Source organism: Tinamus guttatus, unplaced genomic scaffold (assembly GCF_059628265.1).
Source record: "Tinamus guttatus ecotype Peru unplaced genomic scaffold, ASM5962826v1 Tinamus_guttatus_pri_ptg000050l, whole genome shotgun sequence".
Lineage (NCBI taxonomy): Eukaryota > Metazoa > Chordata > Aves > Tinamiformes > Tinamidae > Tinamus > Tinamus guttatus.
Genome location: NW_028288584.1, coordinates 1 through 26,877, shown reverse-complemented (window position 1 = coordinate 26,877; position 26,877 = coordinate 1). Strand labels below are relative to the sequence as shown.

Sequence of the window (26,877 nt, the reverse complement as noted above, 5' to 3'; positions counted from 1 at the left end):
ATGGAAACCATTAGGTAAAGCAATTGCAACATTATATTGTGAAAGATGTGTTGAATTGCAAGAGAAAATGCTTATTTCAAGACTGGGAAGAGAAGACATCCTGCAAAAATATTTAATAGTAACCACATGAGTTTCTGTTTTTATATATGGTTTCCCATGTAAAGCAAACTAAGTCTTGTCTGACTAGTGAATCTTGTAGAATTTCTATCTCAGGGAATCATCTAGTCTTTATTGTAGAGTCTCTTCATAATTTCAGTGGGGTTTGTTACTCCTTGCTTGGAGATATTTGTTGGTGAGCCTGAATAGTCATTACCAGAAATGCTATTAAACTACTTTAAACATTTTTCTTGAGTCCTAAACTAATTAAACTATTGGCAAAACACTAAAAATTGGAAGAATATATATATGTGTGTGTGTGTGTGTGTGTCTGAAGGACAGCAGGACAAATATATCCTATCAGTAAGAGATATATTTTAGAGGTAATATATTCCAAAGAAAGAAAGAATTGAAAGAGGAATCCACAGTAGAAGCTGAGCCAAAACCACCTCTCTTCATTCTTCAAAGCTGTAAAATTCCAAGAACAAACCATCATCTGTTCTGTAACACAGGAGAGTTCTACTGCTAACTGTATTCCATTTTTATTATTCCAAAGAAATTTTGGAAAAATGAGAACCGTAATCCCTCCCTCTCTCCCCCGAAAGGTAATCTTCTCAAGGAATTGATTTTCCTTGCTCCTTCTGCTAGGAAAGATAATATACTTGGTCAAGAATAAAAGGATGACTGTGTTCTGTATTATAGACCATCCTGCAACACTTTTGTCAGTGTTATCTGTTCTGCGTTGCTAAAATATATATATATATATATATATATATATATATTCTGAATCAGAACTGTGACTACGTCAGAGGGAAAATGCTGATAAAAGCAGAAGGGATTAAAAAAAAATACTTCCTCTGAAAATACAAGGAGTAAACGCATCCAGAATCCTGTCTGTGCAACAAACATGCGTTTCTGTCGTACTGAACAAGATGAATGAGAGAAAATTAGGTATTTCAAATACATTAGATTTTCTTCAAGATTGATTGCCTGTGAAACTGAAGCCAGAAAGCATGTATCTTCCATCAGCTCTTTTTCTATGCTGGCTGAAAATCACATGTAATGGATGATTCCCTAAGAAAAATACTGTAACAGACAGCCAGAAAAGCTTTTCTATAGACAAACCAGAGCCATTTTGCTCAAACAGGAGCTCTCTTCATGTGAAGTAAGAGGCTCCCTACTTGAAGGCATGTCAGAGGGTTTCCTGCTATCCATTTCTACTGCAGAAAATCTTTCCTGTACAAAGTCATGAAAATACCATAAGCATATGCTGTGCTTATTAAGCCTGTTGGGAGATTAAAACTCTATGCTGGGCTTCAGGCCAGTGTAAGTAAAGAAGGAAAAAATGTACAGATGCTCCTGACTTACAAGTGCTAGTTTTAAGTCTTGAGCTAATGAACTAATTGCCATAAAAATGGCAGTTTATGAACTGATTACTCTTTTCGCGCAGGCACATATGTAATTGTGTAATTTTCTTTGCACAACACAGAAAAAATGCATGGAAAATATTTTATATAATAATGCTTTCAAAAAAATCACTATTTTTCTCGGTTATTTCCTGTTTTGTCATCATTTAATACTTCAAAATTAGAATTGCAAACTGAAATTAATTTTTAACACTTCATTTCAGTCAATCTTAAAGATAGCTTGAGTGAGGCAAAAACTATTCCTTTACGATGTACAGTCTGTAAATGGTGAACTTAACTATTTTCTAATAAGTTTGTGTGTGATGTTTGCATAAATGCTAGTGTTGCATTGTAGATCTTAACTTAGTTATGCCTCAGGCAGTCTAAAAATTTTCCTTCTAATTATACTTCCAAAGTTTCTACAACCATTTCCACTGCCAGTCTGTTTAACAGATGTCAGTTACACCCTGAGTCATCACTGTAGTGGTAGATTCTGAACTGCCCTGTAGGATGGCATCTACTTCACAACAACAGTTAAAACACTGCTTTCAGAAAGTTGTGTTTATCATTTACCAGCTTTCATGTGCAATATTCCACAAGTCCGTTACATATCCCCTGCAGTTTCGAATAAGAGATTGCAGTCATTGTGTTTAGAAACAATGTATTTTCCAAAGTCATAAGAATCATAGAGTCATAGAATCACAGAATGCTTAAGGTTGGAAGGGACCTCTAGAGATCATCTAGTCCAACCCCCCTGCACACTCAGGGTCACCTAGAGCACGTGGCACAGGACTGCGTCCAAGCGGGTTTTGAAGATCTCCAGAGGAGACTCCACAACCTCTCTGGGCAGCCTGTTCCAGGGCTCTGTCACCCTCACTGGTAAGAATTTTTTCCTTAAGTTCCTGTGGAACTTTTGGTGCTTCTGTTTGTGGCCATTACCTCTAACTTTGTCAGTGGCCACCAGTGAAAAGAGGCCAGCACCATCCTCCTCACTGCCTCCCTTGAGGTACTTCTAGACACTGCTCAGGTCCCCTCTCAGCCTTCTCTTCTCCAGGCTGAACAGGCCCAGCTCCCTCAGCCTCTCCTCATAGGGCAGATGTTCCAGGCCCCTGATCATCCTTGTAGCCCTGCGCTGGACTCTCTCCAGCAGCTCCACATCCCTCTTGTACTGTGGAGCCCAGAACTGGACACAATACTCCAGATGTGGCCTCACCAGGGCTGAGTAGAGGGGCAGGATCACCTCCCTCCAGCTGCTGGAGATGCTCTTCTTAATGCACCCCAGGATCCCATTGCCCTTCTTGGCCACGAGGGCACACTGCTGCCTCATGGTCAACTTGTCACCCACCATGACACCCAGGTCCTTCTCTGCAGAGCTGCTCTCCAGAAGGTCGGTCCCCAGCCTGTACTGGTGTCTGGGGTTATTCCTCCCCAGGTGCAGAACCTTGCACTTGGCCTTGTTGAATTGCATGAGGTTTTTCACTGCCCAGTTGTCCAGTCTGTCCAGGTCCCTCTGGATGGCAGCGCAGCCCTCTGGGGTATCGGCTACTCCTCCCAGTTTGGTGTCATCAGCAAACTTGCTGAGGGAGCACTCTGTGCCTTCATCCAGGTCATTGATGAATAAATTGAACAGGACTGGACCAAGGACTGACCCCTGGGGGACCCCGCTAGCTACAGGCCTCCAACTAGACTCTGCACCGCTGATCACCACTCTCTGGGCCCTGCCATCCAGCCAGTTCCTAATCCACCTCACTGTGCACTCATCTATCCCACCCTTCCGGAGCTTGCCCATAGAATTGTGCCGTATTTAATCTATGTTTTTTAAAAGGGGCAGAGAATTTAAAAAGACCATTCAGTGATGAACAGCAAGAAGCTGATATTCCTAATTTCTGCTTTGTTTCTTTGTTCCACTTTCTCCTGCTGCCAGTTTAGTTTGGATTGGGTCAAGAAGTTGTTTGTTCAAATGACGACTTCCTAGCAAGACAAAAAGCACAAATATACTTAAAGTGGGAGCAGTGAATCACACTTAGGTTTGAAAACCTTCAGAAGACCCTTACAGTTGGTTCTTTAGATATTTATGAATGTGAATGAGCAGCTGTTGAACCGCACAGTAATTATGATTTCTGTAGTTGAACATTGATTGTCTCAATGTCGTGAGTACTTTTTCTTGGGTTGGCAACGCGAAGCATCTTCACATTGAGTCTGATAAACTACTACTACTACTTCTCCTTATTCTCACCCACTTTCTGCCTTTTGCTCTACCTTTTCTTGTACTTCTTTGACAGTCAGTGGGTTCCAATATATCTGATTATTTTGCCCTTTGGTCTTTCCGTCCCAGTTTACAAGAAGCTCCTAGTTGCAAAATGAGGTTTGACTGATCCATGTAGAATCATTGCTTACCTTTTGGAAGTTGATTTTTAACAAGGTTTCACTTTTTGGATGAAAGAAAATGTATGTTGTTGCAAAGATAATTTTACTCTAATTCAGATGAAATTTTTCCATTGATTGCTCAAGGCGATGCTTTTTCTTAATTATCATTATCACATTAAATAGATACTTTATCTGAAATATTTGTCCCAAGCCAGAAATAACATACTGAAGATTAAAATTTTGATCCTCTAAATATTTTACATAGTTAACTACATTTTATAATGCAATCTGCTGCCTTGGATGATTATGTGCTTGCATTGTACTGACAGATTTTGTCATCAGCCTTGAAATCAAAATGCATGGAAAAAGTGTTCCTAATTTCCATTGTTATTATTGTTAATATACAACAAAAATAGGGACCTTGAGGTTCTTTTCTAATACTTAGTTAGGAAAATCAGTCACATAATTGTGGGATACTCTCCAACAAGAAAAGGAAAGTCAGTGACCTTGACCAATCTGACCTTGGGTTTATCTTGAGATGTTTAGTCATTGCACTGTCGATAAAGAATCTTGTCTTTGTGTCATCAGGTTTTCCTTATATGCAGTGTGTTACTATTTTTCTTCTTCAGAAAGTACACTGTCTTCATCGATGGTGTGCTTACGTATACGCTATAGCATAGGGAAAGCTATTCTGTTACAGAGCAGGGGAAGTAGCTGTAGCAAGTCAGCAAATTATACAGTTGTGTGGAAGGTATAAACAGACATGGATATCAAGAGTCAGTGCTGAAAAAATGAGCAGGATAATTAGTTATTAAAGAGAAAGATGAAGATTTTTTGGAAAAGATGAGCTTCAGCTTGGATCAATCACCAGAAGTTTTTGAAACATCTGTGGAGGACTTGGAAGATGCTGAAGAGAGATGTTGGTGATAGCAGTTAGAAGATGACATTTTAGTGCTTTTGTTGTTTATTTTTAGAATTTTCCAGAGTTCTTTTACTCCTTTCTTTTCTTCCAGACTGGTAAATAGGAACTTCATTTTATAAAGCAGCCACTTGTTATTCTGTTTTGCATTGATGACATGTTTTTGATTAAGTGCTTAATAGATGTAAAATTATCTGTTCTTCTCAGCCAGATAATTGTTTACCAGTGTAGGGCCCTAATAAGATTCTCTTTGTCCCAGACAAAGTCTGTACTTAAGGAAAGTCTGCATTGTTGGGTTCGTTTTTATATATAGGATACTAGGAAGCTTTTTTGTTTGTTTGCCTGTTTTTCTTACACCATCCGCGGAAGCACTCAGTGTTGTAATTAGCAAATCTCTCCACAGAAGATTGGAAAATCTGTGTGTTTTTAGAGTTTGGAGAGACACTGGGCATTGGTGTCCGAACAGAAGCGGATGTAAAAAGCTTATCCTCAAGAAAAGGCTAAGAATTTTCTTTTTATGGTGAGGAAAATCTAATTGCAAGCAGAATAGGAAAGTCTACTGTCTCAGAAGCAACTTTTACTTGACTTCTGAAGAATCCACTTTTGTTAGTGCTTGGGTCGAACATCTGTTTGGAGAAGAGAGGCTTGTTTTCTTTATTTCATGGTCAACAGTATCGCTAAAATTCTGGCGCCATCAGAACCCTGTATGTCCTTCAGTATTTAGCAAAACATACGCATGTACATGAACTAAAACACAGCAGCCAGAGTCTAGAGAGCAGCAGGATTTTGTCAGGACTGAACGTTAAGTCTTCGCACTTGTTTCCTTGAAAATTGAGGATATCCTACTCCTTTTGTGAGTATCTCAAAGCTTTCACAGCTCTTTCAAACTAAAAAAAAATCCAAATTTTACTGTAGTTTTTTTGAATTGTTCTTATGTAGAAGGAAAATGTTAACATTTCATTTATATGCTGTTTTCCTTGAAACTCTTGCAGGGGTCCAAGCTTGGGAGATGTCTGTGTTATATCTTGCACACTTGGGCACCTTGTTATCTGTTAAGAACAGGAGATTTGCCCCTGAGATTTATATAATTTATCTTACTGTCAACTTCTTAGTGTAGCACCATAGTAAGTGTCTACCAGAGTAAGTTTTTTTACCAAAGGCCTTAGACAGATTAATTAATTTAATAAGTGTTTTGCCATTCATATAGACACGTTTATATGTTTGTAGATATATAAATAGAAGTTTAATATCTCTGCTGATATTTGATTTGTTTGAAGTAGCTTAATTCATCTTAAGGGGTTGAATAAACTGTAAGTTTGGTATTAAATATTTCTGTTCATATCGAAGAAAGAAATTTAGCATTTGAGAACTTAAGTTAGTCACATTAACAAGTTTTTTGGCTGCTGTTTGTGTAATGCTGGTTTTCTAGTGCTGACACTAAACTTTTAAGGGAAGAAGAATTTACTTGCATGCACATAAACTTTGAAATAGTATATGCCAGACTATATTTTAGTTTTCTATTTGCTTAATTTTATTTTTCATTTTTACTATGTTCATGAATGTAGTACGTAAAAATTTCTTTGTACGTTACCATTTCTCTCTGTCTTGTCCCACAAGATAGTATATACCCCAGGCAGGAATTGTATACAGTATATCTCAAAGGAGGTATTAGCACCCTTTGGTGACAACACTTTTGCAGGGCAGGGGGAAGGAATTTGGCAAGAAAACAAAATTGTAAATGTATTTTAATTGAATGAATACTGATTTTCTGAACGAAAAACCCATCAAAATCATAATTTTTTTTTATTTCTCTTCAATGTGAGTAGCTTAACATATTCAGTAACCAAAACTTGATCTGTTCACTACAGAACAATTTGTTTTCTGTAATAAACATTTTTTTATTGCTTGCAATCTATTTTGCTTCCAAAAGCATACATAAAATTTTCTTCTTTTGATCTTATAATAATAATTCTAACAAGAATCAATAACTGTCCTGTAAAAATTCTGAGTTGGATGCCTGGAATAATAAGGGGAGAAATATGATAAGTAGTTGTCAATATTAAAGCTGTCTGAAGGAGGAAGGCTTGGGGCCTTGTAGTAGGTAGAATGAAACAGCAGATTTGAGAAGCCACAATCCTTTCAGTATTAAATTTTCAGTAAAATAAAATTACTCGTATATGAAAACATAGCCTTTCCTCAGCTCTCTTTTTTTTCCTGATCAGCTGATGAAGAGACTAGCAGCTCGCTGCTTTGCTGGCTTGTTAATTTTATCCCCACTAACTGTGATTTCCGATAGCCGGCCTGCTGATAGTGGTAAGGTAAATATCCTTTTTCATTGCCGTCTTGAAGATTCAGTAGAGCAACATCACAGGCATGTGTAGGTGTGTAACACATAAAAAGCTGGTGTTCTCCGTATTTCTGTGTACAACTGAGTGCTTAAGGAGAGCTATGACATTAACTGTTGACAGCCTTGCATGCTGTATTTATTGTTAGGATTTCTAGCTTCCAAGATTTGCAGCGAAATTTCCTTTTCTTAATCTTTGCTAGCTGCAGTGGTGTGCAGTGGGTGTCCTGCTTTAGCCAGATGAATATTAATGAATTTGTGTGCAGATTTTTTTTTTCCTTTTCCTCCTAACTCATCAGATCTCAAGCCTCCTTTCATAGTGGTTGTCTGAATGCTGTGGAAGCATGATGGAAATTGTCTTTTGATTATTAAGGCCTAGTTTCGGGCTATCCCTCAGGATTCTGTGTTCGTGTTTGTTCTGTGGATTTGCACATCGGAGAATGCATAGGAAACAGATTTTTAAATCCCACTGGTGTTTTTAACATGCCAGGTTGTTTTGTGCTGTGCACCAGGTTTTTGCACAAACTGTTTTTCGCGAGACATTGTACACAATTGAAAGAAATTATGTCTGCGCTGTAATCACTCTTTTTACATAGATTGTTATACTCACATGATCATAAATATTAGCCATGTTTGATGCTGTGGAGAAATGAAGGTAATTGCCTTATGATTAGAGCGCTTTCAGCTACGAGAAAGGATTGATTAGCATTTGCATGTACTCAAGGCAATATTGAGAGGCGAAAGGACAAATATCAACATCAGTTAGATTCTGAGTAGGCATTAATCAGAAAGTCTGATTTTTTTTTTCTTTTTAATTTCAGTTCTCTTATTACCAGTATTTTTTTTTTCTTTTGTTGGTTTTCCCAAAGCAGGAAAAGTTCAGCCTCTTGGTTTATCGCATGGATATGATAGTCAGTGTATGAACAGGTTCCCTTTATTCCTGGTTTGTTTATGTAGAGATTTTACTATCCCTCTGCATAGTGCTGCTGGGTCTGGTTAAAAGTGCACGTTTGCAGGTAATTGGAACTAGTGTTCATTGTTTGTGACTCTGTGGTTTTTTGTTTTGTTTTGTTTCATCCCATGAGTGCCTTTTACTGTAAAATGCTGTATTGTTAGTGCCTCTGCCTCTTTGTTAGTTGCTATTCTGAAAGAAAATATCTGATTTTAGAGATCATTTTAATGATCAGGCGATTTGTAAGTCATTTCAGCTATGTGGAAGAGAAACTGAGTCTTCTCTTCCTGTGTCTGCCAGATAAATTGTCCATGTGTTTGTGTTCAAAAAGAGCTGTATGTGATCTCTTACTGCAAGTCAAGCCGTGTTGTGAAAGCGTGCGAGTCAGTTTTGTATTTCACATGTATCTACATTCTTAAGAACTGCCACTGATATCAACAAATTAACATGTGTTGTATGTACTTTCTGATACAGGCCCTCATTGTATGTGAAATTTTGACTTGGTATGGAATCTAAGATTCCAAAGAATATGTAGTGGAATTCTTAGAAATAATGGAAGTCTAGTGGCTGTTTGATTGCCAGCACCCCAAAATTTGTTGAACTCTTATTTGTAAAACATTTGGGATTGGATTATCTACATCCTGCTGAGTTCTGTTTTTGTTGTTGTTAAATATAAATTGTTATTTCTCTTTGCAGACTTACTCTGTTTAAAATGCCATTTTTGAATTTTTGATTGTCAGGCAATTGAAGACGGAAATTTGGAAGAAATGGAAGAGGAAGTCCGGCTTAAAAAACGGAAGAGACGAAGAAATGTGGATAAGGATTCTGGGAAAGAAGATGGAGAGAAAGCAAAGAAAAGAAGAGGCAGACCTCCTGCAGAGAAGTTGTCACCCAACCCACCTAAACTGACAAAACAGATGAGTGCTATTATTGACACTGTGATAAACTATAAAGACAGGTAAGCATAGGTTGTTCTCTTCTGTTTCTCATTTTCCTCTTTCTCTTTTTCTTCTCTGTTTCTTTCTCCCTCTCTGTTGCCCTTCCTATCCCTTTCTGTCTGTTTTGATCTCCTTATATCCCTGTAGCCCTTGCTGTCTGTCTGTCTTGGCCTCTCTCTCTCTCCTCACCCCAGCCTTAGCCTTTTTCCCTTCTTGCCCTTTCTCTCCCTCCATTTCTTGCCCTTTCTTTTGCCCTTTCTTTCTCTCTTTTTCTCTCGTGTCCTTTTCACCCATGTACAGGTGCGCCCCTTCTCTCACACACCTCCTTTTCAGTCTCATACATGCCCCTTCTCTCTCATGCATGCATTCTCTCGTGTCTGTCCTCTCTCTCTTGTGCATGCCTCCTCTGTCTCTCTCACTCCTTCTCTTGACTCTGTCTCTCAATTCTTCTCTCTCTCACCTCCTCTCTTGTCTTTGCCCTCTCACCCTTGCCTCTCTATCACTTTCCCACCTTTTCTCTCTCGCTTTTGCCCTTTCTTACTTTCTGTCACCCTTTCTTGCTCTTTATTACCCTTATTCTCTCTCTCACTGTTTCCCATTCTCAGCTGCTGTCTCTCTGCCTCTTTCCTTCTCTGTCTCTCGCCCTCACTCCCCATCTTTCTCTCTCTCTCCTGCTTTCCTTCTCTCTCTGTCTCTCTCTCTCCACCTCCAACCTTTCTCTGGCTCTCTCGACATTTCTTCCATGCATGCCCTTTCTCTGTCACTCTCTCTTTTGCCCTAAGTCCTGATCATCTCTCCCTCACACGGCCTGGTTCTCTCCCTCTCTTTCTTACCTTCTTACTCTCCCAATTACTCTCTGTTGCCCTTTCTCACTCTCTGTTGCTCTTAACTCCCTTTCTGTTACCCGTTCTCTGCCTTTATTTCTCAGCCTCTCTCCTTCTTTCTCTCTCTTGCCCTCCTCCCCATCCCCGCTTTTTCCTATCCTACCTCTCATTCCACACCCCACTCTCTCTTCCCTTCTCGTCTCTTGCCAACCCTTTCTCTCGCCCTGCTGTCCTTCTTTGCCCTTCCCTTTCTCTCACCCCACTACTCACCCTCTCTCACTCCCTTGCTCTCATCCCTTTATCTCTCTTGTCCCGCTCTCTCATCTCTTTCTCTCACTCATCCCCCTCTCTCATTCCCTTTGTGATCCCCCATCTTCTCTCTTCTGCTCCCCATCTCGCACCTCTCTCTCGCACTCCATCTCTCTTTCACTCCCATTACCCCCCACCTCCTTTCCATTTCTTGCCCTCCCTTTCTCTTATGCTCTTTCGCCTCCTCCCTCATCCTTTTGCTCTAGACCCCCTTGCTCTTTGCCCTTGCTGCCTTGCCCTCACACCCTCCCATTTATTTCTTAAGCTTACTCTCACTATCTTGCCTTTCTGTTTCCCTGCTGCCCTTTCACTCGTGCTCTCCCCCTCGCCCTTTCTATCTTGTGCACTTCCCATCACGCTTTCTCTCGCACGTTCCCATTGCCATTTCTCTCTTGCGCGTGTGCACTCCGCATTGCCCTCTCTCTCTCACATCTGCTTCCCTTAGCCCTTTCTCTTCCTCAAGCAGATGCTCCCTGTCACCCTTTCTCTCTCACACATGTGCCAGGTCCTCATCACCCTTTATATTACACTGGCTGCCCATCACTCTGCCTGACCCCCATTCCTTCTCTCTCCCTCTCTCTGTTGCCATTTCTTTCTCTTTCTCCTTCTCTCTCTCTATAGCCCTTTTGCTCTCTGTCTTTCTCTTGGCCTTTCTCCTGTCTCCCTGAAGCCGTTTCTCTGTCGCTCTGTTATACTTTCACTCCCTCTATCTCTTTTAGTGCTTTCTTTCTTTTTCTTATCTGCTGTATTGCTCTTTCTCTCCTTCACTCTGTTGCCTTTTCTCTCGCACACTCTGTAGCCCTTTCTGTCTTGCTCTCTGTTATCCTTTTTCTCTGCTGCCCTTCCTTGCTCTCTCCTGTTCTCTGTTGCCATTCCTCTCTTGCCCTCTCTCTCTCTGTGTAGCCCTTCTTCCATCTTTTATCAAATGCAGGGTCCTGTACCTGGGGAGGAATAACCCCAGGCACCAGGACAGATTAGGGGTTGACCTGCTGAAAAGCAGCTCAGCAGAGAGGGATTTGAGAGTTCTGATTGACAACATGAGGCAGTGATGTGCCCTTGTGGCCAAGAAGGTCAATGGGATCCTGGCTGCATCAGGAGGAGCGTTGCCAGCAGGTTGAGGGAGGGGATCCTGCCCCTCTGCTCAGCTCTGGGAAGGCCACACCTGGACTGTTGTGTGCAGTTCTGGGCTCCTCAGTACAAGAAGGACATGGAGCTTCTAGAGAGGGTCCAGCAGAGAGCCACAAAGATGATTTGTCATATGAGGGAAAACAAAGCGAGCTGGGCCAGTTTAGCCTGGAGAAAAGAAGACTGAGAGGAGATTTGATTAACATGTTCAAGTATCTAGGGGGTGACTGTAGGGAGGATGGGGCCAGGCTCTTCTCTGTGGTGTCCGGTGACAGGACAAGGGGTAATGGGTGTACGTTGAAACACAGGCAGTTCCACCTCCATGTGAGGAAGAACTTCTTTCCTGTGAGGGTGACAGAGCCCTGGCACAGGCTGCCCAGAGTGGCTGTGGAGTCTCCTTCTCTGGAGATCTTCCAAACCCGCCTGGATGCCACCCTGTGCCACGTGCTCTGGGTGTCCCTGCTGGAGCAGGGGGTTGGACTAGATGATCTCTAGTGGTCCCTTCCAGCCCTAGGCATTCTGTGATTCTGTGATCTTTTTCGCTCCATGTTGGACTTTTCTCGTGCATGCATCCACCTCTGTTTCACTTTTGCATATGCACCTCTCTGTTGTCCTTTCTCTCTTCTACATGCTCTGTGGCCCTCTGTCTCTCTGTGTACGGTTATTTCTCTCTTTCTGCCTCTCTCTCTCCCCAGCATCGCCCTTCCTTTCCCATGTTTGTTCTTAATTGTTATTTCCCTCTCTCTCCCTCTGTTGCCCTTTTCCTCTTTTATTCTCTGTTGCCTTTTCTCTGTCATGCGCTCCCTGCGTCCTTTCCCTTTCGCACCCTTTGTTTTACTTTATCTCTCTCCCCCACTCCTTCTTTCTTGATTACTCTCACGTACTCCTGGTTTTTCTTTGTCTCGCACACATGCTGCATGTTGTCCTTTCTCCCTCTTCCTCCCTGTTGCTGTCTCTCGCTTGCTATCTCTGATGCGTGATCCCTGCCCTCGTTTTCACATGCCTTCTCTTTCATGCCCCTTTCCCTTGCATTTTCTCTTGTGCACTCTCCGTGACTGTTTGTCTCTGGCACATGCTCCCCCTTGTTGTTTTTCTTGTGTGTGACTCCTCTTTCCCTTTCTCTCTCTGTTGCCCTCTCCCTCCTTCTCTGTTATCCTTTCTCTCTCACATATATGCTCTGTGGCCCTCTCTCTCTCTCTCTCTCACGCGCGCTTTCTCTCCCTGCTGTGCTTTATATTTCTCTCTCTCTCCCCACCCTGTTGCCCTTTCACTCTTTCCCTGTTGCCCTTTCTTGAGCACTCTGTTGGCCTTTTTCACATGCTCTCTGTTGCTCTTCTATCTCTCGCTCACTCTGTTGCCTTTTCTCTTCCTCTCCCTTTCTTTTTGTCTCTGCTGCATTTTCCCTCTCCCTGTTGTGCTTTATCTCTTTCTCCCCATTGCCCTTTTTCTCTCTTTTCCATTTTTCTCCCATGTGTGCTCTCAGTTGCCTTTTTTCTGTCATGCATGCTCTTTGCTGCACTTTCTTTCTCATATGTGTCTTTTGTTGCCCTTTCTCTCCTGCACGTGCTCGCTGTTGCCCTTCATCTTTGTCATGTGCATGCTGTTGCTCTTCCGTGCACTCCTTCTTGAACATGCTTCTCTCATGTGCTTTCCCTCTTACCCTTTATTTCTTGCGTGCTCTCTGTTGCCCTCTCTGTCTGGCTCTCTGTTACCTTTTCTCTCATTTTCTCTCTCTTGCTATTGTGTTCTCTCTCTCCCAGCTGCGCTTTCTCTCTTCCTCCTGTTGCCTTTTCTAGCATGAGCTTTGTGTAGCCTTTTCTCTCTCTATCTCTCTGTTGTCTTTTCTTGCTCTCTCTCTCTCTCTTCTGCCCTTTCTGTTTAATATGTGCTTCCTGTTGTCCTTTCGGTCTCAAAGATGCTCCTTCTTGCTGTCTCTCTCACTTGCTGTTGCCCTTTCTCTCCCTTTCTCTCTTTTGCTGTTGTGTTCATTCTCTCTGTCTCCCTATTGCCCTTTCTCTTGCACAAACTTTCTTCTACCCTGTCTTCCGTGCATTGTTGTCCTTTCTCTCTCTCTCTCTTTTACCCTTGCTCTTTGTTGCCCTTTTTCTCTCCCATTGTCTTTTACTCACATCTGTTGCCCCCGTTTCTCTCCCCATCATTTCCTTCTCTTTCTGCCTGTTGCCTTCTCTCTCTGTCTCTCTGTTGCTCTTTCTCTCTCTCTCACACGTGCGTGCTCACGCCCTCTCTTGCTCATAGTGTCCATTGCATGTGGGCATTTGCCCCCCATTTCTCCTTCTCTTTGTCTCTCTTTCCCGCCAGCTCCCCTTCTGTCACCTCTCATTTACCCTCACTCCACTCTCTGAATCATACTCCCTTGCTTTCTCCTTCACTCAAATTCACTCTTTTGCTAGCACTCATGCTCTCTCCTGCACTTGCCTTTTCCTCTTTGTTTCACCATTTCTCCCTATTTATGTTGCCTTTCTCTCTCTCTCCCCCCCCCCTTCCCCCCACATTCTGTCTTTTCCACTCACTTTTTCTTCTGTCCTGTTTCCTGACTCTTTCTCTCCCTGTCCCGCATTGGCCTTTAAGATTTCACATATATGCGTGCTCTCTCTCTTTCTCTCTCTCTCTCTCTCTGTTCCTCTCTCACATACTTTTTCTTCTTGTTTATTTTTCTGGCTTTTCCCTCCTTTGCTCCTTCTTTTACTTCCCCTCTCTTGTTCATTCTTTCTGCTCCCTTGCTCCTTCTCTCACCTCCTTCCTCACTTTCTCCCCACCCTTGCTTGCTCCTTCTCCTCCTCCGCCTGCAGTTGCTCTTTTCCCCCTTCCTCCTCTTTCTTTTCTGATTTCCACCTTTCTCATTCTTTGTCTCTTGCTCCCTCTCTCGTTCGCCTCCTTTCTCATTCTTTCTGTCCCCATGCTCTCTCCTCCCTCTACTTTCCTCCCTCCTCTTTTTCTCTCCACCCTCTGCTTGCGCTTGCGCCCGCCACTTTGCTCTCTTTTTCCCCCTCCTGCCTTACTTCCCCCCCACTGGCTCACTCTCTCCACCCCTTGCTCTTTCACCTCCCCCTTTCTCGTTCTTTCTTCCCCCTCCACTGCTTGCTGATGCTCTCCCCTCCCACCTCATTTCTCCCCGCCTCACTCACTCTTTCCACCCCTTGCTCGCTCTTTGTCTTCTCCCCCTTTCTCCTCCTCCTTTCTTGTTCTTTCTCTCCCCTCCCCTGCTTGCTCGCTCTCCTCCCCTTGCTCTTTCCCCCACTTGCTCTTTTTCTGCCCCATTCGCTCACTCTTACTCTCCCCTCCCACCTCGCTCACTTTTTTCCCGCCCCGCTCGCTCTTTCCACCCCTTGCTTGCTCTTTGTCTCCTCCCTCTTTCTCGATGTTTCTGTCCCCTTCCCTGCTCTCTCTCTCTCCTCCCCTTGTTCTTCTCCTCACTTGCTCTCACTCTCCCCTGCCACCTCACTCATTTCTCCCCACCTTGCTCGCTCTTTCCACCCCTTGCTCGCTCTTTCCACCCCTCACTCGCTCTTTGTTTCCCCCTCCTTTCTTGTTCTTTCTCTCCCCCACTCGGTCACTCTTACTCTCTCCTCCCACCTGATTTCTCCCCGCCTTGCTCGCTCTTTTTCTCCACCCCTTACTCTGTCGCCTCCCCCTTTCTCGTTCTTTCTTTCCCCTCCACGGTTTGCTCATACTCTCCCCTCCCACTTCTTCCATTTCTTCCCCCCTCGCTCGCTCTTTTTCCCTCCCTCCCTCACTCTCTTTCCCTCCCACCTCACTCACTTTCTCCCCGCCTTGCTCGCTCTTTCCACCCCTTGCTCGTTCTTTGTCTCTTCCCCCTTTCTCGCTCTTTCTCTCTCCTCCCCTCGTTCTTCCCCCACTTTTTCGTTCTCTATCACCATTCGCTTGCTCTTACTCTCTCCTCCCATCTGATTTCTCCCTGCCTGCTCGCTCTTTCTTCCTCCCTCGCTCTCCCCTCCCACCTCACTCACTTTCTCCCCGCCTTGCTCGCTCTTTGTCTCTTCCCCCTTTCTCGCTCTTTCTCTCTCCTCCCCGTTCGCTCTCTCCTCCCCCCGTTCTTCCCCCACTTGTTCGTTCTCTATCACCATTCGCTCGCTCTTACTCTCTCCTCCCACCTGATTTCTCCCTGCCTGCTCGCTCTTTCTCCCTCCCTCCTTCGCTCTCCCCTCCCACCTCGCTCACTTTCTCCCCGCCTTGCTCGCTCTTTCCACCCCTCGCTCGCTCTTTGTTTCCTCCTTCTTTCTTGTTCTTTCTCTCCCCCACTCGGTCACTCATACTCTCTCCTCCCACCTGATTTCTCCCCACCTTGCTCGCTCCTTCTCTCCGCCCTCGCTCACTCTGTCTCCCCTCCCACATCATTTCTCCCCGCCTTGCTCGCTCTTTTTCTCCACCCCTTACTCTGTCGCCTCCCCCTTTCTCGTTCTTTCTTTCCCCTCCACGGTTTGCTCATACTCTCCCCTCCCACTTCTTCCATTCTTCCCCCCTCGCTCGCTCTTTTTCCCTCCCTCCCTCACTCTCCCCTCCCACCTCACTCACTTTCTCCCCGCCTTGCTCACTCTTTCCACCCCTTGCTCGCTCTTTGTCTCTTCCCCCTTTCTCGCTCTTTCTCTCTCCTCCCCGTTCGCTCTCTCCTCCCCTCGTTCTTCCCCCACTTGTTCGTTCTGTATCACCATTCGCTCGCTCTTACTCTCTCCTCCCACCTGATTTCTCCCTGCCTTCTTGTTCTTTCCCTCCTCCCTCACTCTCCCCCCCCACCTCACTCACTTTCTCCCCGCCTTGCTCGCTCTTTCCGCCCCTCGCTCGCTCTTTGTCTCCTCCCCCTTTCTCGCTCTTTCTCTCCCCTCCCCTGCTCCCTCACCCTTCTCCCCACATTCTTCCCCCCAACTTGCTTTTTCTCTACCCCCATTTGCTCGCTCTTACTTTCCCCTCCCACCTCACTTCCCCCCGCTCGTTCTTTCTCTCCTCCCTCGCTCGCTCTTTCTCCCTCCCAACTCACTTTCTCTCCGCCTTGCTCACTCTTTCCGCCCCTTTCTTGCTCTCTGTCTCCTCCTTTTTTCTCGTTCTTTCTCTCTCTCTTTCTCAGTCTCTTCTCCCCTCACTCATCCCCCCTTGCTCTCTCCTCCTACCTCACTCGTTTCGCCCCGCCTCACTCGCTCTGTCTCTGAAGCCCTTGCTTACTTTTCATCTCCTCCCCCTTTCTCGTTCTTTCTCTCTCCTGCTCTCTCTTCCCTTTGCTTGTTCTTACTCTCCCTCCCACATCACTCATGTTCTCCCCACCTCACTCACTCTTCCCCGCTCGCTCTTTCCCCCCTTTGCCCTGCCCTGCTCACCCCCCCCATTTGCTCGCTCTTCCCTTTCTTCCTGCTCACTTTCAGCCCCACTCACTCTTCCCAGCTCACTCTGCCCCTTGCTCATTCTTCCCCCTCCCCCCTGCTCTCTTGCTCATTTGGTGTTTTGTGCTTGCTCTGTTTCTCCTTTCTCTCCCCCCCTTGCTCCCTCTTCCACCCGCCCTGATTCTCGCTCCCTACTTCCCTTCCCTTGCTTTCCCTTCCCTGCTTTTTCGCCTTCCCCTTTCTCTTCCTCCCTTTCTTTCACCTTCCCTCTTCTTCCCCTCTTCCCTCATTGTTTTCCCACTTTTCACCTCCACCCATTTTACCTTTTTTTTACATCTTTTTTCTTTCCTTTTTTTTTAACTGCCTCATTTTGGTTCTCAATCTTTAAACAAATTTTGTGATTCTGAAATAAAATTCCATTCAGAACCTTATCGCAAAGGTCTCCATCTGTGTAGAAAACCTTTTAGAGACCAATTGATAGGAGGTTATTGAAGTAAAAATTAAAAGTGAGCATAGTTTTCCACCTTACAAATGTCATTGTCCTGCTCAAGAATTGTATTTCAGAACATTTACCTTCAGAAGGGCTTTCCTTTAGGTTAATTGCACATCCCATGTTAGTACTATAAGTCTTTTTCAAATACCTGACTTTGGATTTGTTGAAGTTCTCCCTGTGACCAGTAAAATTAATTAGGATCATATCGTGAGTCCTTCTTGCAGAAGGAAAACTGTAGGAAATACTGAGCATAATATATTTCCAGTAGATGAGATAAAAGCCTCTCGTGAAAAGCCGATTTTCAGCCTAGCAATGTTTTAGATACTTCCACCTTAGTAGGAGGTGTAAGTAGTATAACATCTAATCCAAGATATAGTTTGGAGACTTATATTTTGCAGGTTTACAAAGTCATCATTGTTTGATGAAGCAGGTTGGGAAACTGCCCATCCTTGGTCCGTTAGCTAATAGCATCTTTGAATCAGACTTCCTTTTTGTGAAAAAGTTGCACTGTTCCAATAATCAGTGGTGCATATCCTTGCTTTTCCCTGCACACAGGCCAGATAAAGAGCAGGTATAAGCTAAATGAACACCAAATGCATTCAGAGGTAATGAAGGGGTGTTTGTATTAGGTGACGTGCACCAGTGTCACCTGCTGGTTGTATGGACTTGTCAGAGTGTGTGACCCCAAATGTCAAGCTGCAATGCTTTCTTTCCCAGCTACACCCAGTGCAGGGTGTGCTTGCACATGCTTAAGTTGGGCTCTGTCCAGTGATGGGGACAAAGCCTTGGTGCCTTGCCCTTTTCAGCACGTAATGCTAAGGTGGAGCTTTTGTCTGTGCTTTGAGCTTAGGATCTGTGAGAACTCTGCAGGGTACACTGAACAATGTGTTGTGTCTGAATGGGATCCACAGCAATGGGCATGATGATCAAGGAGCTAATGAAAAACTCAGCCCGTTCAGCTCACTGTGACATCCAACTAAAAGGGAACGTGAGAAATATTCAGAATTCAGATATTCCCATCAGAAATGCAAGAGTCTCCTTCTGTTTTGGTCCTTGAGCCTCAAAACTTTGATAGAAGCCAAGCAATTCTGATGATGAGGGCCTCCCATGAAAGCTAAGTGCAAACTAAGTCACTTCCAGTGCATCCACTGTGTCGTAAAACAGTAATGGGGGAAACAAAAGATTTTTGCCATTTGTTTTTGGCTCAGGAAATTGAATTCGATATGTTTCTTCAATGTAACGTCTGTGCAGTTGTACAGAGAAAAAAGATTCTCTTTCCCTCTTCCAGGACAGATATAATTTTTTGAAAGATATAATTGGTTCCCACAGTAAATATTTATTAGGGACTGAAAATGTGTGTTATACTGAACTCTTAAATGGAATGAATTAAATAGAGGTATTCTGAGATCTTGTATTCTGATATTGTCTGAGCTAGCATCAAATCACTTGATCCTCTTAGGCCTAGGACAGCACAAAATTGCTAATTTTGACTCGAGAGAATTTTAATTTCTAAATAAATACATATATTGGAAGTTAAGACTAGTTTAGGTTTGGAAGAACAGTCTGAGGATTCGCAGATTTAGAATAAATTGTGTTTTAGGCATTTGAGCCTTTGGTTTTGGTGGGGGACTTTCTTTTTCACATCTTTGTGCTTCTGGGTGTGTGAAGGCAATTGGGGCAAGTGCAGAGGGATAGGTTAATTTGAAGGAAAGTAGGCCATGTGCTCCATTTGGGGAAAGAAAGGGTTTTCTCGTATGTTTAGTATTTGACTGCTTGGAAGCATTCTTATCTTCAGCATAAATTTTTAGTGCTAATAAATGTTTCATCTCTACTTTGTGATAAAATCTGGAGGGATAGACCACAAGGAGTTGGATTTGTCCCAAAAGGTGAGCAGCCACGTGGAGTCTTACTGGGCAGAGCAGTAAGTCTAAGTGTTTTAATAAGTTTTATTACAGTTGATAAACCAGGAGAAGGAAAATTAAAGGAATACATTGCTAAGACTAAACTATGAAGTATTTGTGATTTCTTTTATGTCTCCTCTAGTATTCAAGGAGAAAATGGTATAAGTACTTACAGAGCCACTTCTCTCTTCTGTTTAAAATTGTTCTTTTAAAAAGTTCCTTTTTCCATGATGCTTAAAAAAGTCAGAGGTACATGTTGGCTGCTTATGTGTAGATGATGTGTGTAGTGTTGCTAAAAGGAAGCAGTCTCCGTGTACCTTGTTCTCCTGTGTTTGAGTTCTGTTCTAGACCTTTCTGGGCCTGAGCAACTTAGTCCTTTCTTCTTGAAAAAGTACTCCAAAAATGAGCTGTGTTGCCTATGTTTAGCAAATCTAGAGGCTGCAATAACGTAGGTAGCATGCACTACTGCGCTGAAGTTTCAGTTATGCAATTATTAAATTAAAGTAAAATGAGGCTTGAATAAATCAGCAATCTTTGGGGTAAGTGTTCAGTGGCATGAAAAGCAGCATACGGTTCTTTCAAATGCTACAGAATAAAATACACAACTATATATCCAGCTAGTTGTATACCCAGATAAAGAACTTTTCCAAGGCACTGTAAATTAACACTGAAGTCAAATTGCTCTTTATTTTGGTCTTGTCCTCAGTAGAACTTCAAGTTTTTTCCATTAATTCCTATACGTTACTTGATGTAATATAACAGCCCTGGTATTTCACTTCATTCCTGTCCTGCTCCCCAACACAAGATTCTAAGCAAACATTCCAGGAATCAGGAGTTCAGTAGTTTTCACAGATCAATTTATAGCCACCTGATTTTTCTTCTACAGAACGAGAACATACTCACTGAAGGAGAGAAAAGCTTTAATGTTTAGGTACTATTTGAGTTTTCTGGCAGTCTATTTCTTGATATTTGGATTGATATTCTTGGCATGTAGGGACTCCTCCATCTAATAACAGAATAGTAAAGGAACAAAAAAATCAAAAGCAAGGCAGTGTTTAAATGTTTAGCATTAACATTTTGACTCCTTTGATATGAGAGCTTGGGGATCCTTGTCAAGTTGACACTACTTGAATTTTGCAGGCTGCTCTGCTTTCGATGCCAGTGTTGTGTTATAAGTTTTGAGCTCTTAGCCTTGTTCTGCTGACCTGTGGGATCAGCGCTCCACCCAAATCCCTCTGTAGTGAGGAGAGTGGGTGGCGTTCGCTGCTACGCGGTCAGCCCGCACCGGCACTGCAGGGGGCAGCGTCCTCCTCGCCTTGGAGTGTCACACCACAGAATGTGCCACCAGCTGCAGATACAGAGCAGTGCCCCTCTCTCTTCTGCACTGTCCATAGCAAAGGTAATGAAGCTGTGTGTATTCAAAAAATCAAAAAGTTGAGGCTCTGAAACTCTGCCCTGTTAGCTGTTAGCTAACTTCGAAAATCCCTGAGGACAGAGAAGCTCTGTGCCCGTTTTCAGACAAACTGCCTTTGGAGGAGTGTGAGAACAGTAGATAGAGTATTTTATTTTCGGCATGATGCATTGGATTTTTGTGCATTTAGTGACTGGAACAGTAACTGTGTTTACATCCACACTCTAGGAACAAAATGCACAAATTATTTCATGTTAATACATTGTACAACTCTCTTTGGAAGGAGTAAACCAAAGACAACAGAAAGTCTCTTGCTTTGAAAGGCCATTTTTGAAATATATATTATTAATAAAAGTATCCAGAATACCAAGAGGAGAACATACTTTTCTATTAAACCACAAAATGGAGTACAAAAACACTTTCCTGCAATTATTTCTATTTGTTTTAGGCCTCATATTACCTCATTTAGACCTCATGACTTAAAATATGTGAAGAGAATTAAAAGTGCTTGAAGGAATGTATAAAAAACAAGGACTTCTATCTCAAAAAGTATGAAATGTATTCCTTTCCCTTTTCTTCCTTACTGTCTACCAGCTATTGACAGCTTTTAAGTTTTGTGTGGTGAGGCCTGGATATTTTTACATTATTCTATTCTCTTTATGAATTAAAAATGCCTAAGCTTCATCCATGATGGCTTAATTGAGAATAAATCTGGAATTCAACGGAGGTAAGGTAGGAAAGGTGGTCGAAATCCTCTGACTTCAAGGGAGAAATATCTTAAGTAGTTTTTGACAGAGAAAGAGAGTTGTAGATGTTTTTGAATTATGTTAGCCTTTATGTCTCCCTTCTTTTCGTTGACGTAGCATCTCGCACTATGAAATGTGGCTGTGGAAAACAATTTTGGATTAAGTGATCAAGTTTATTCAGTGTAAGTTAGGTGGAAATCTTATGAAAATAATAAAAGCAAGCTTTGATAAACCAAGGAGAGTAGCTCAATAACTGAGGAACACAGAAATTTGAGCGTGGGTGAGGTCTGAAATTTCTTAAGATAGAACTAAAATCATGTGGTATTTTTATCTAATGGAAGACATCCACTTCGTGGGAAAATCTTGAAAAGTGTCTTACTGGAGCTCCCACTCTAGGGGCATTTAGTAAGGCCTAAGTCGGAGGCAGAGTTGTGTCCTGGCCAGTGTCCTGCTTGAGCAGGCAGCTTCCCCTGTCTGTGACATCTAGTATTTTGACCACTGCATAATTAAAGCTAAAATGACAATGTAGTATCCTGTAGTATCCTAATATTGTCAGGGCCTAGCTGTTAGTAATTTAACTAGCAGTTAATTTTTTCACTGGGTGTTGTTAAATCATCAGAGATGCACAGCAAATAATTCTTAGATAATCAAATCAGAGTTGTGGACTAAGCAGTCATATATCAAAAAAAGAAATTACTATTTCTACCCACTTCCATTTCAATAATACGGAGATGTCCACAACACATTACTGAAGTCGACTGCAAAAAGGGAGAAATATTTAAACACCTTTGAGGCGGAAAAAAGGAATAATTTCATTCCAATATTTTTCTTCAAAGCAAAAGTCTCTTAAAAAGGAGCGGTAATCCTGGATGAGTCCTGGCCTATGCCCTGTGTAATTCTACGTGCATGAACACACGTAAGACTAACGCAGAGCTAGTGCTCACAGGGAGCTGCCACGGTTCTTTCACAGTCAACTCCCGATTTATTCCGGTCCTCCCTCCCTCCCGCATGGATCCTGCTAGTTGCCCAGCAACTGTGGTTTGCTGCGCATGCCTTTTACATGGTAGTTGTTGTGGTTATGATTTTTTAATTGCAAAAGTGAGGAAAAGGATTAAAATCAGTGTTGCATTAGTAATTGTTAATTTGATCCTTTGGTACCAATAATACAGTGATATGGATTATGTAAGAAGAGAACATATTCATTTACTGTGTAGATGCACATATACAAGGGGAACAGAAGATAATATGCTTTGTGGGAGGAGGTTCTATAAAAATGGTAAAACAATAAGAAGTTATTGATCTGTGTAGAAAAGATCAAACTGTGGTCTTCTGTCTGTTGCATATTTCATGCCCTTAATGCTTTTTTTTTCACAACCTTAAATGATTCTGAGTAAGTAATGATAGCAAGCTAAAGCTTGCAGGATTTTAAGATATTTTTGATTTAATATAATGTGTGAGCAAGCCACAGCTGGCAAAATTCCACCTCAAAGAATAGGTTATAGTTTTTAAATAATTTACTGCTGTTACATTTTTAATGAAATATAAAATTTAAGTTATATATTCATATACTTGTATGTATTTATACATATTTACAAATACATACATACATGAGATTTAAAGCTATGTAGTCAAGGGCTTTTTTAATAGGACAAACATACTTACGTGCTTTAAAAAATGGTTACACTTAGGAGATAATTAGTAGCTGTTTTCTTTGTAGCTAAATAATAACATTATTTCTTCTACTTGTAGTTAGACTCCAAAGTATAGCTGGGGCCACGCCAGCATCAGAGCAGTCTGTTATTTCTTTTTTGCCCCAGTCTTTTTCTTCTCAAGTAGATATATGTGTTTGAAGAAAGGTACGGAAATTTTAAGTATAGCAGAGATAATTTAGTTCTTCTACATAGCAAATTGAAAATTTACACTGCGCGAAGAATTTTGAATTTAATTTTTGGTCCTTTTTAACAGATTAGCTTACATGTAATCTTATACGTGCATATTGCAGAGATTGCTATTAAAAGAACATTATTAAGTTTGTAAAGGCAAGCACTCAGAAAACAAGATGTGACAGAGAAAAGTTGCAAGTCTAATGTGATTCCTTCAGGAACGTGCATTACAATATGTCTACAAAAGCGTAACAGCAAACTGCTTTGCTTTGCTTTTTGAAAGGATATGTTCCTTACAAACTCAAGGTGGACACTGATCACTTACTGAAAAGCTTAGTTCTCCCTGGCCTTCCTTGTGGTGCTTTTCTGTGTAAAGTGTCTGAATGATTTGCAAATATTTCACAACACCTCTATAAACATTATTCTTATTTTACAAAGGAAGAGTAGATACCAGCTGGGCAGCAGAGAGCTGCATTTTTCAGGGTATCCGTGGTTCTCTGTGTCCTGAAACAGCTTTAACTGACCTCAGGTCAGCTGTGAGTACTCGATACTTTCCTTTATTAGCAAAAAAGATCATCTTCAAATTAGAGAAAAATGGAAACACTTTTAACATAATAAGCAATACAGGATGTTTTAATGAATTGCTTTTGTTTGTGACTTCCTGTTTTTATCTGAGAGGACACTCTGAGATGATAACAAGTTTATCACCTTTTTTTCTCACACAAGATTGGTGCTTTAAATGCCTCCGCTTTGACAAGGGATGTGGGAAAGCCAAGTATTGGTGTCTCCTGTGTGAATCATTGCTCAAGGGAATTAGAGGCAGCATGGCCTAACATTTTCATAATTATTTACTGGCAGTAGAAAAATACTAAGAATTGGGAGGACATTTATCTGGCCCATTTATCATTCCTTCTATTTCAGTATCAAGATGCTTCTCAGGTAAATTAGATCTGTCTGGAAAGGTAGCTAGTAAATTTAAGAATCTTAGCTATTTTTTCTCATGTGTGGAGCAGGCCTCAACAACAGCCTGGGTGGATCTACATTCAGAACACTTCAGTTTCTCCTTTTTTGAGGAAGTTGCTCAGTCATCTTTCTTATCTGACTGTGCAGCAGCAGCAGCTGGAAGTGTATTCCTGCACCTTCCACAAGCTAAGAGGCAGTCTGGCAGTTGGTGCTAAGCAGCAGAAGGCAGTGGCTGCTGCAGGTCAGACCAGAGTTATCCTGGTGAGGCAGAGGCATGTGGCTTTTAGGTTTGCAGTGGAAGGGAAAACACTCCAGATGCAAGGTTTGTCCCACTGGACACTGAGTAGTAAACTGCTCAGAATATTTATATTACTATCCTGCTTTCTGATGCACAGCATATAAGAAGCAATAACGTGTTAAGAAATCTTGGATTAGGTGAGAAAAAGCTGCCTAGGAAATGAGGAGACTATTTGTTACTCTTCATTGGCTTGACAGGTCCATTTTCAAAATAGTATCCTCTCAAATCCTGATCCCATCTCAGACCTTAAGAGATGTCTAAGGTAGAAAAAGCATCCATGACATTCATAAAAGAACTGACCTGTGCCTTTCATCATCCTTTCTGCATGATAGAATTGCTCCTGTGAATTTTTTTTTAATGTTTGAATTGCCATCCAAAGCTGGAAGTGAGAAAACAGACCAACTTTGACCAAGTTGTGAAAAAAGAAAGTATGTGACTATGGTTTGGAAAACGCTTGTGAATGCTGCCTGTTTGCAATGGGTTACAGTTACTGTCTTCCTCAAATGCCTTCTTCTGCTACTTGTGAAATAAACAGGAAAAAAAGTCACGAACGTATGTGTTTCTCCAAATAACTTGCAGTCAGCTGTTATTCAGGAAACCCCAAAAGGGAAAATAAGGACCCTCCTCAGACTTTGGAAGTTTTAAAAATGCTATTAATAAAGGATGAATGGTAGTAAATCTGGAAGTCCTAGACTCTGCCAGTAAATCATAGGAAATGTTCTTATAATATGAAAGGATTTTAGATAACCCATTACTTTCTTTTGGCTAACTGAAGAAATGCAGTCTGCTATACTGTTCCACAGTGTTCTGACTGTAGGAAGCATCTGGTTGGGAACCATTATGAACAGGTAGCTTGCTGAGATCAGGAGCTGAAAAAGTAGATATTAAATAACTCTATAAACTAGTAACATAGGGCAGATACTTGCTAAAAATTATGTAACATAATAAAGAATAAGACTGCATTTTGAAAAAGCACTACAGAATTGAAATTCCATTCCTAGTGCTATAATGAGCCTGACATTTTAAGACAACAGCATAGAGTGCGTGTGTTAAATTGTAAATTAATTATTTGTACCAAATTTGTAAGATAACTCAGAGCAGAGTTCACCTTCTGAGCCTTTGAAAGAAAAGAAAAATATATAAAGTTTCTGTTATTGGTTTGTATACATTTGTTTTGAGAGAAAGTTGTGGTAATACTTTGTGTTGTGGGATTATTTTTCTCAACAGTTCAGGACGGCAGCTAAGCGAAGTCTTCATTCAGCTCCCATCCAGGAAAGAATTACCAGAGTATTATGAGTTGATTAGAAAACCAGTGGACTTCAAAAAAATAAAGGTAAGAGCCTTGTACTGAAGTGGATTTTTTTTTATATCTATATGGAAAGGTGAACATTAAGTCATCATTAAAATTACAATGACATGAATATTACATTTACATGTGTGTGGCTTAGCTTTAGACAGTGTTATACACATTGTTAGGAATTTGTTTAATGTATATTGCATTATATTTTTCTTGAAGAGCAAGCAACATATCTGTAAGCATATGTTAAGTAAAAATGTAGTGCTTCTCATAAATATACAGTAATAGGTAAATGGAATAATCCCTAAACTAGAATCATATTTTGAGGTACCCAGACCAAGTCCAAATACAGTGGACACATGAGAATTAAGCTGCCTGTTGTACCTTAGATATTGTCTTAAATCTATATCCTTTATTCTGTTGCTACATTGAGAAGAGAAACTGGAAACTTCTCTCAACCAAAGAGAACATTTTCTGTTATTTTTGGCCCTCTGTTCATGTAGCAATTATATAATTTTTATTTTATCTCTAGAGGTCCCTTCCAACCTCAACCGTTCTGTGACTCTGTAGTGTGTATTTGGTCAGGAGTATGTTGACAATAGGTTTTGTTTTAAATCAGTTTGTTTTAAAAGGATACTTGTCATGATGCTTGAGTGAAATTGTTAAAGAGAGCGTATTTTAATACACTGAAATGTCATATTAACTAAATGTTCTTTCTGCTCTTTTTCTTTACACATCTCTACCCTTCCATACATCTCATTTTCTCAATAAATGCAACAGGAAAGAATTCGTAATCATAAATACCGGAGTCTTGGGGATTTGGAGAAAGATGTCATGTTGCTGTGTCACAATGCTCAGACATTCAACTTGGAGGGATCACAGGTCTGACTGAACTGCCTTGTGTTAAACATGTTTCCACTGCATAATGTTTTCAGTACTTGATTACTATAATTATGTATATAAACTTGTATTTGTTTTTGAACAAATGTAGCAGTTCAAAGCTGCTGCAGCACTGTCTAACTCAATGGTAAATGGCTTTGTTGTAGAGGCATATGCCATTTGGGGCTTACTAGAGTGCGTGGCAAAAACAACAGTCGTAAAAGCCTAGTTTAGGACCATGTGATAAGGAAGTGTTCAGCAGTAAACTCCACTTCTGCTAATAAAAGACACAAGCTTAAAATTAAGGTTTGTCCACAAGCAGAGCTTTTTCTGTATGGTTCACAGTCTTTGAATACTGTGGTGAATATTATTTTT

At 41.7% G+C, this 26,877-nt stretch overlaps 1 protein-coding gene across 1 annotated transcript in view; it reads left to right on the top strand.

Moving 5' to 3' along the window:
• SMARCA2 (SWI/SNF related BAF chromatin remodeling complex subunit ATPase 2) overlaps window positions 1-26,522 on the top strand; it is a 91,909-nt gene extending 65,387 nt beyond the window's left edge. The window contains 3 exon segments of the mRNA XM_088539843.1: window positions 8,825-9,042; window positions 25,554-25,659; window positions 26,404-26,522. Coding sequence (XP_088395969.1) covers window positions 8,825-9,042; window positions 25,554-25,659; window positions 26,404-26,511 — 432 coding nt within the window. The 3' untranslated portion in view covers window positions 26,512-26,522.
• The last annotated feature ends 355 nt before the right edge of the window (window positions 26,523-26,877 follow it).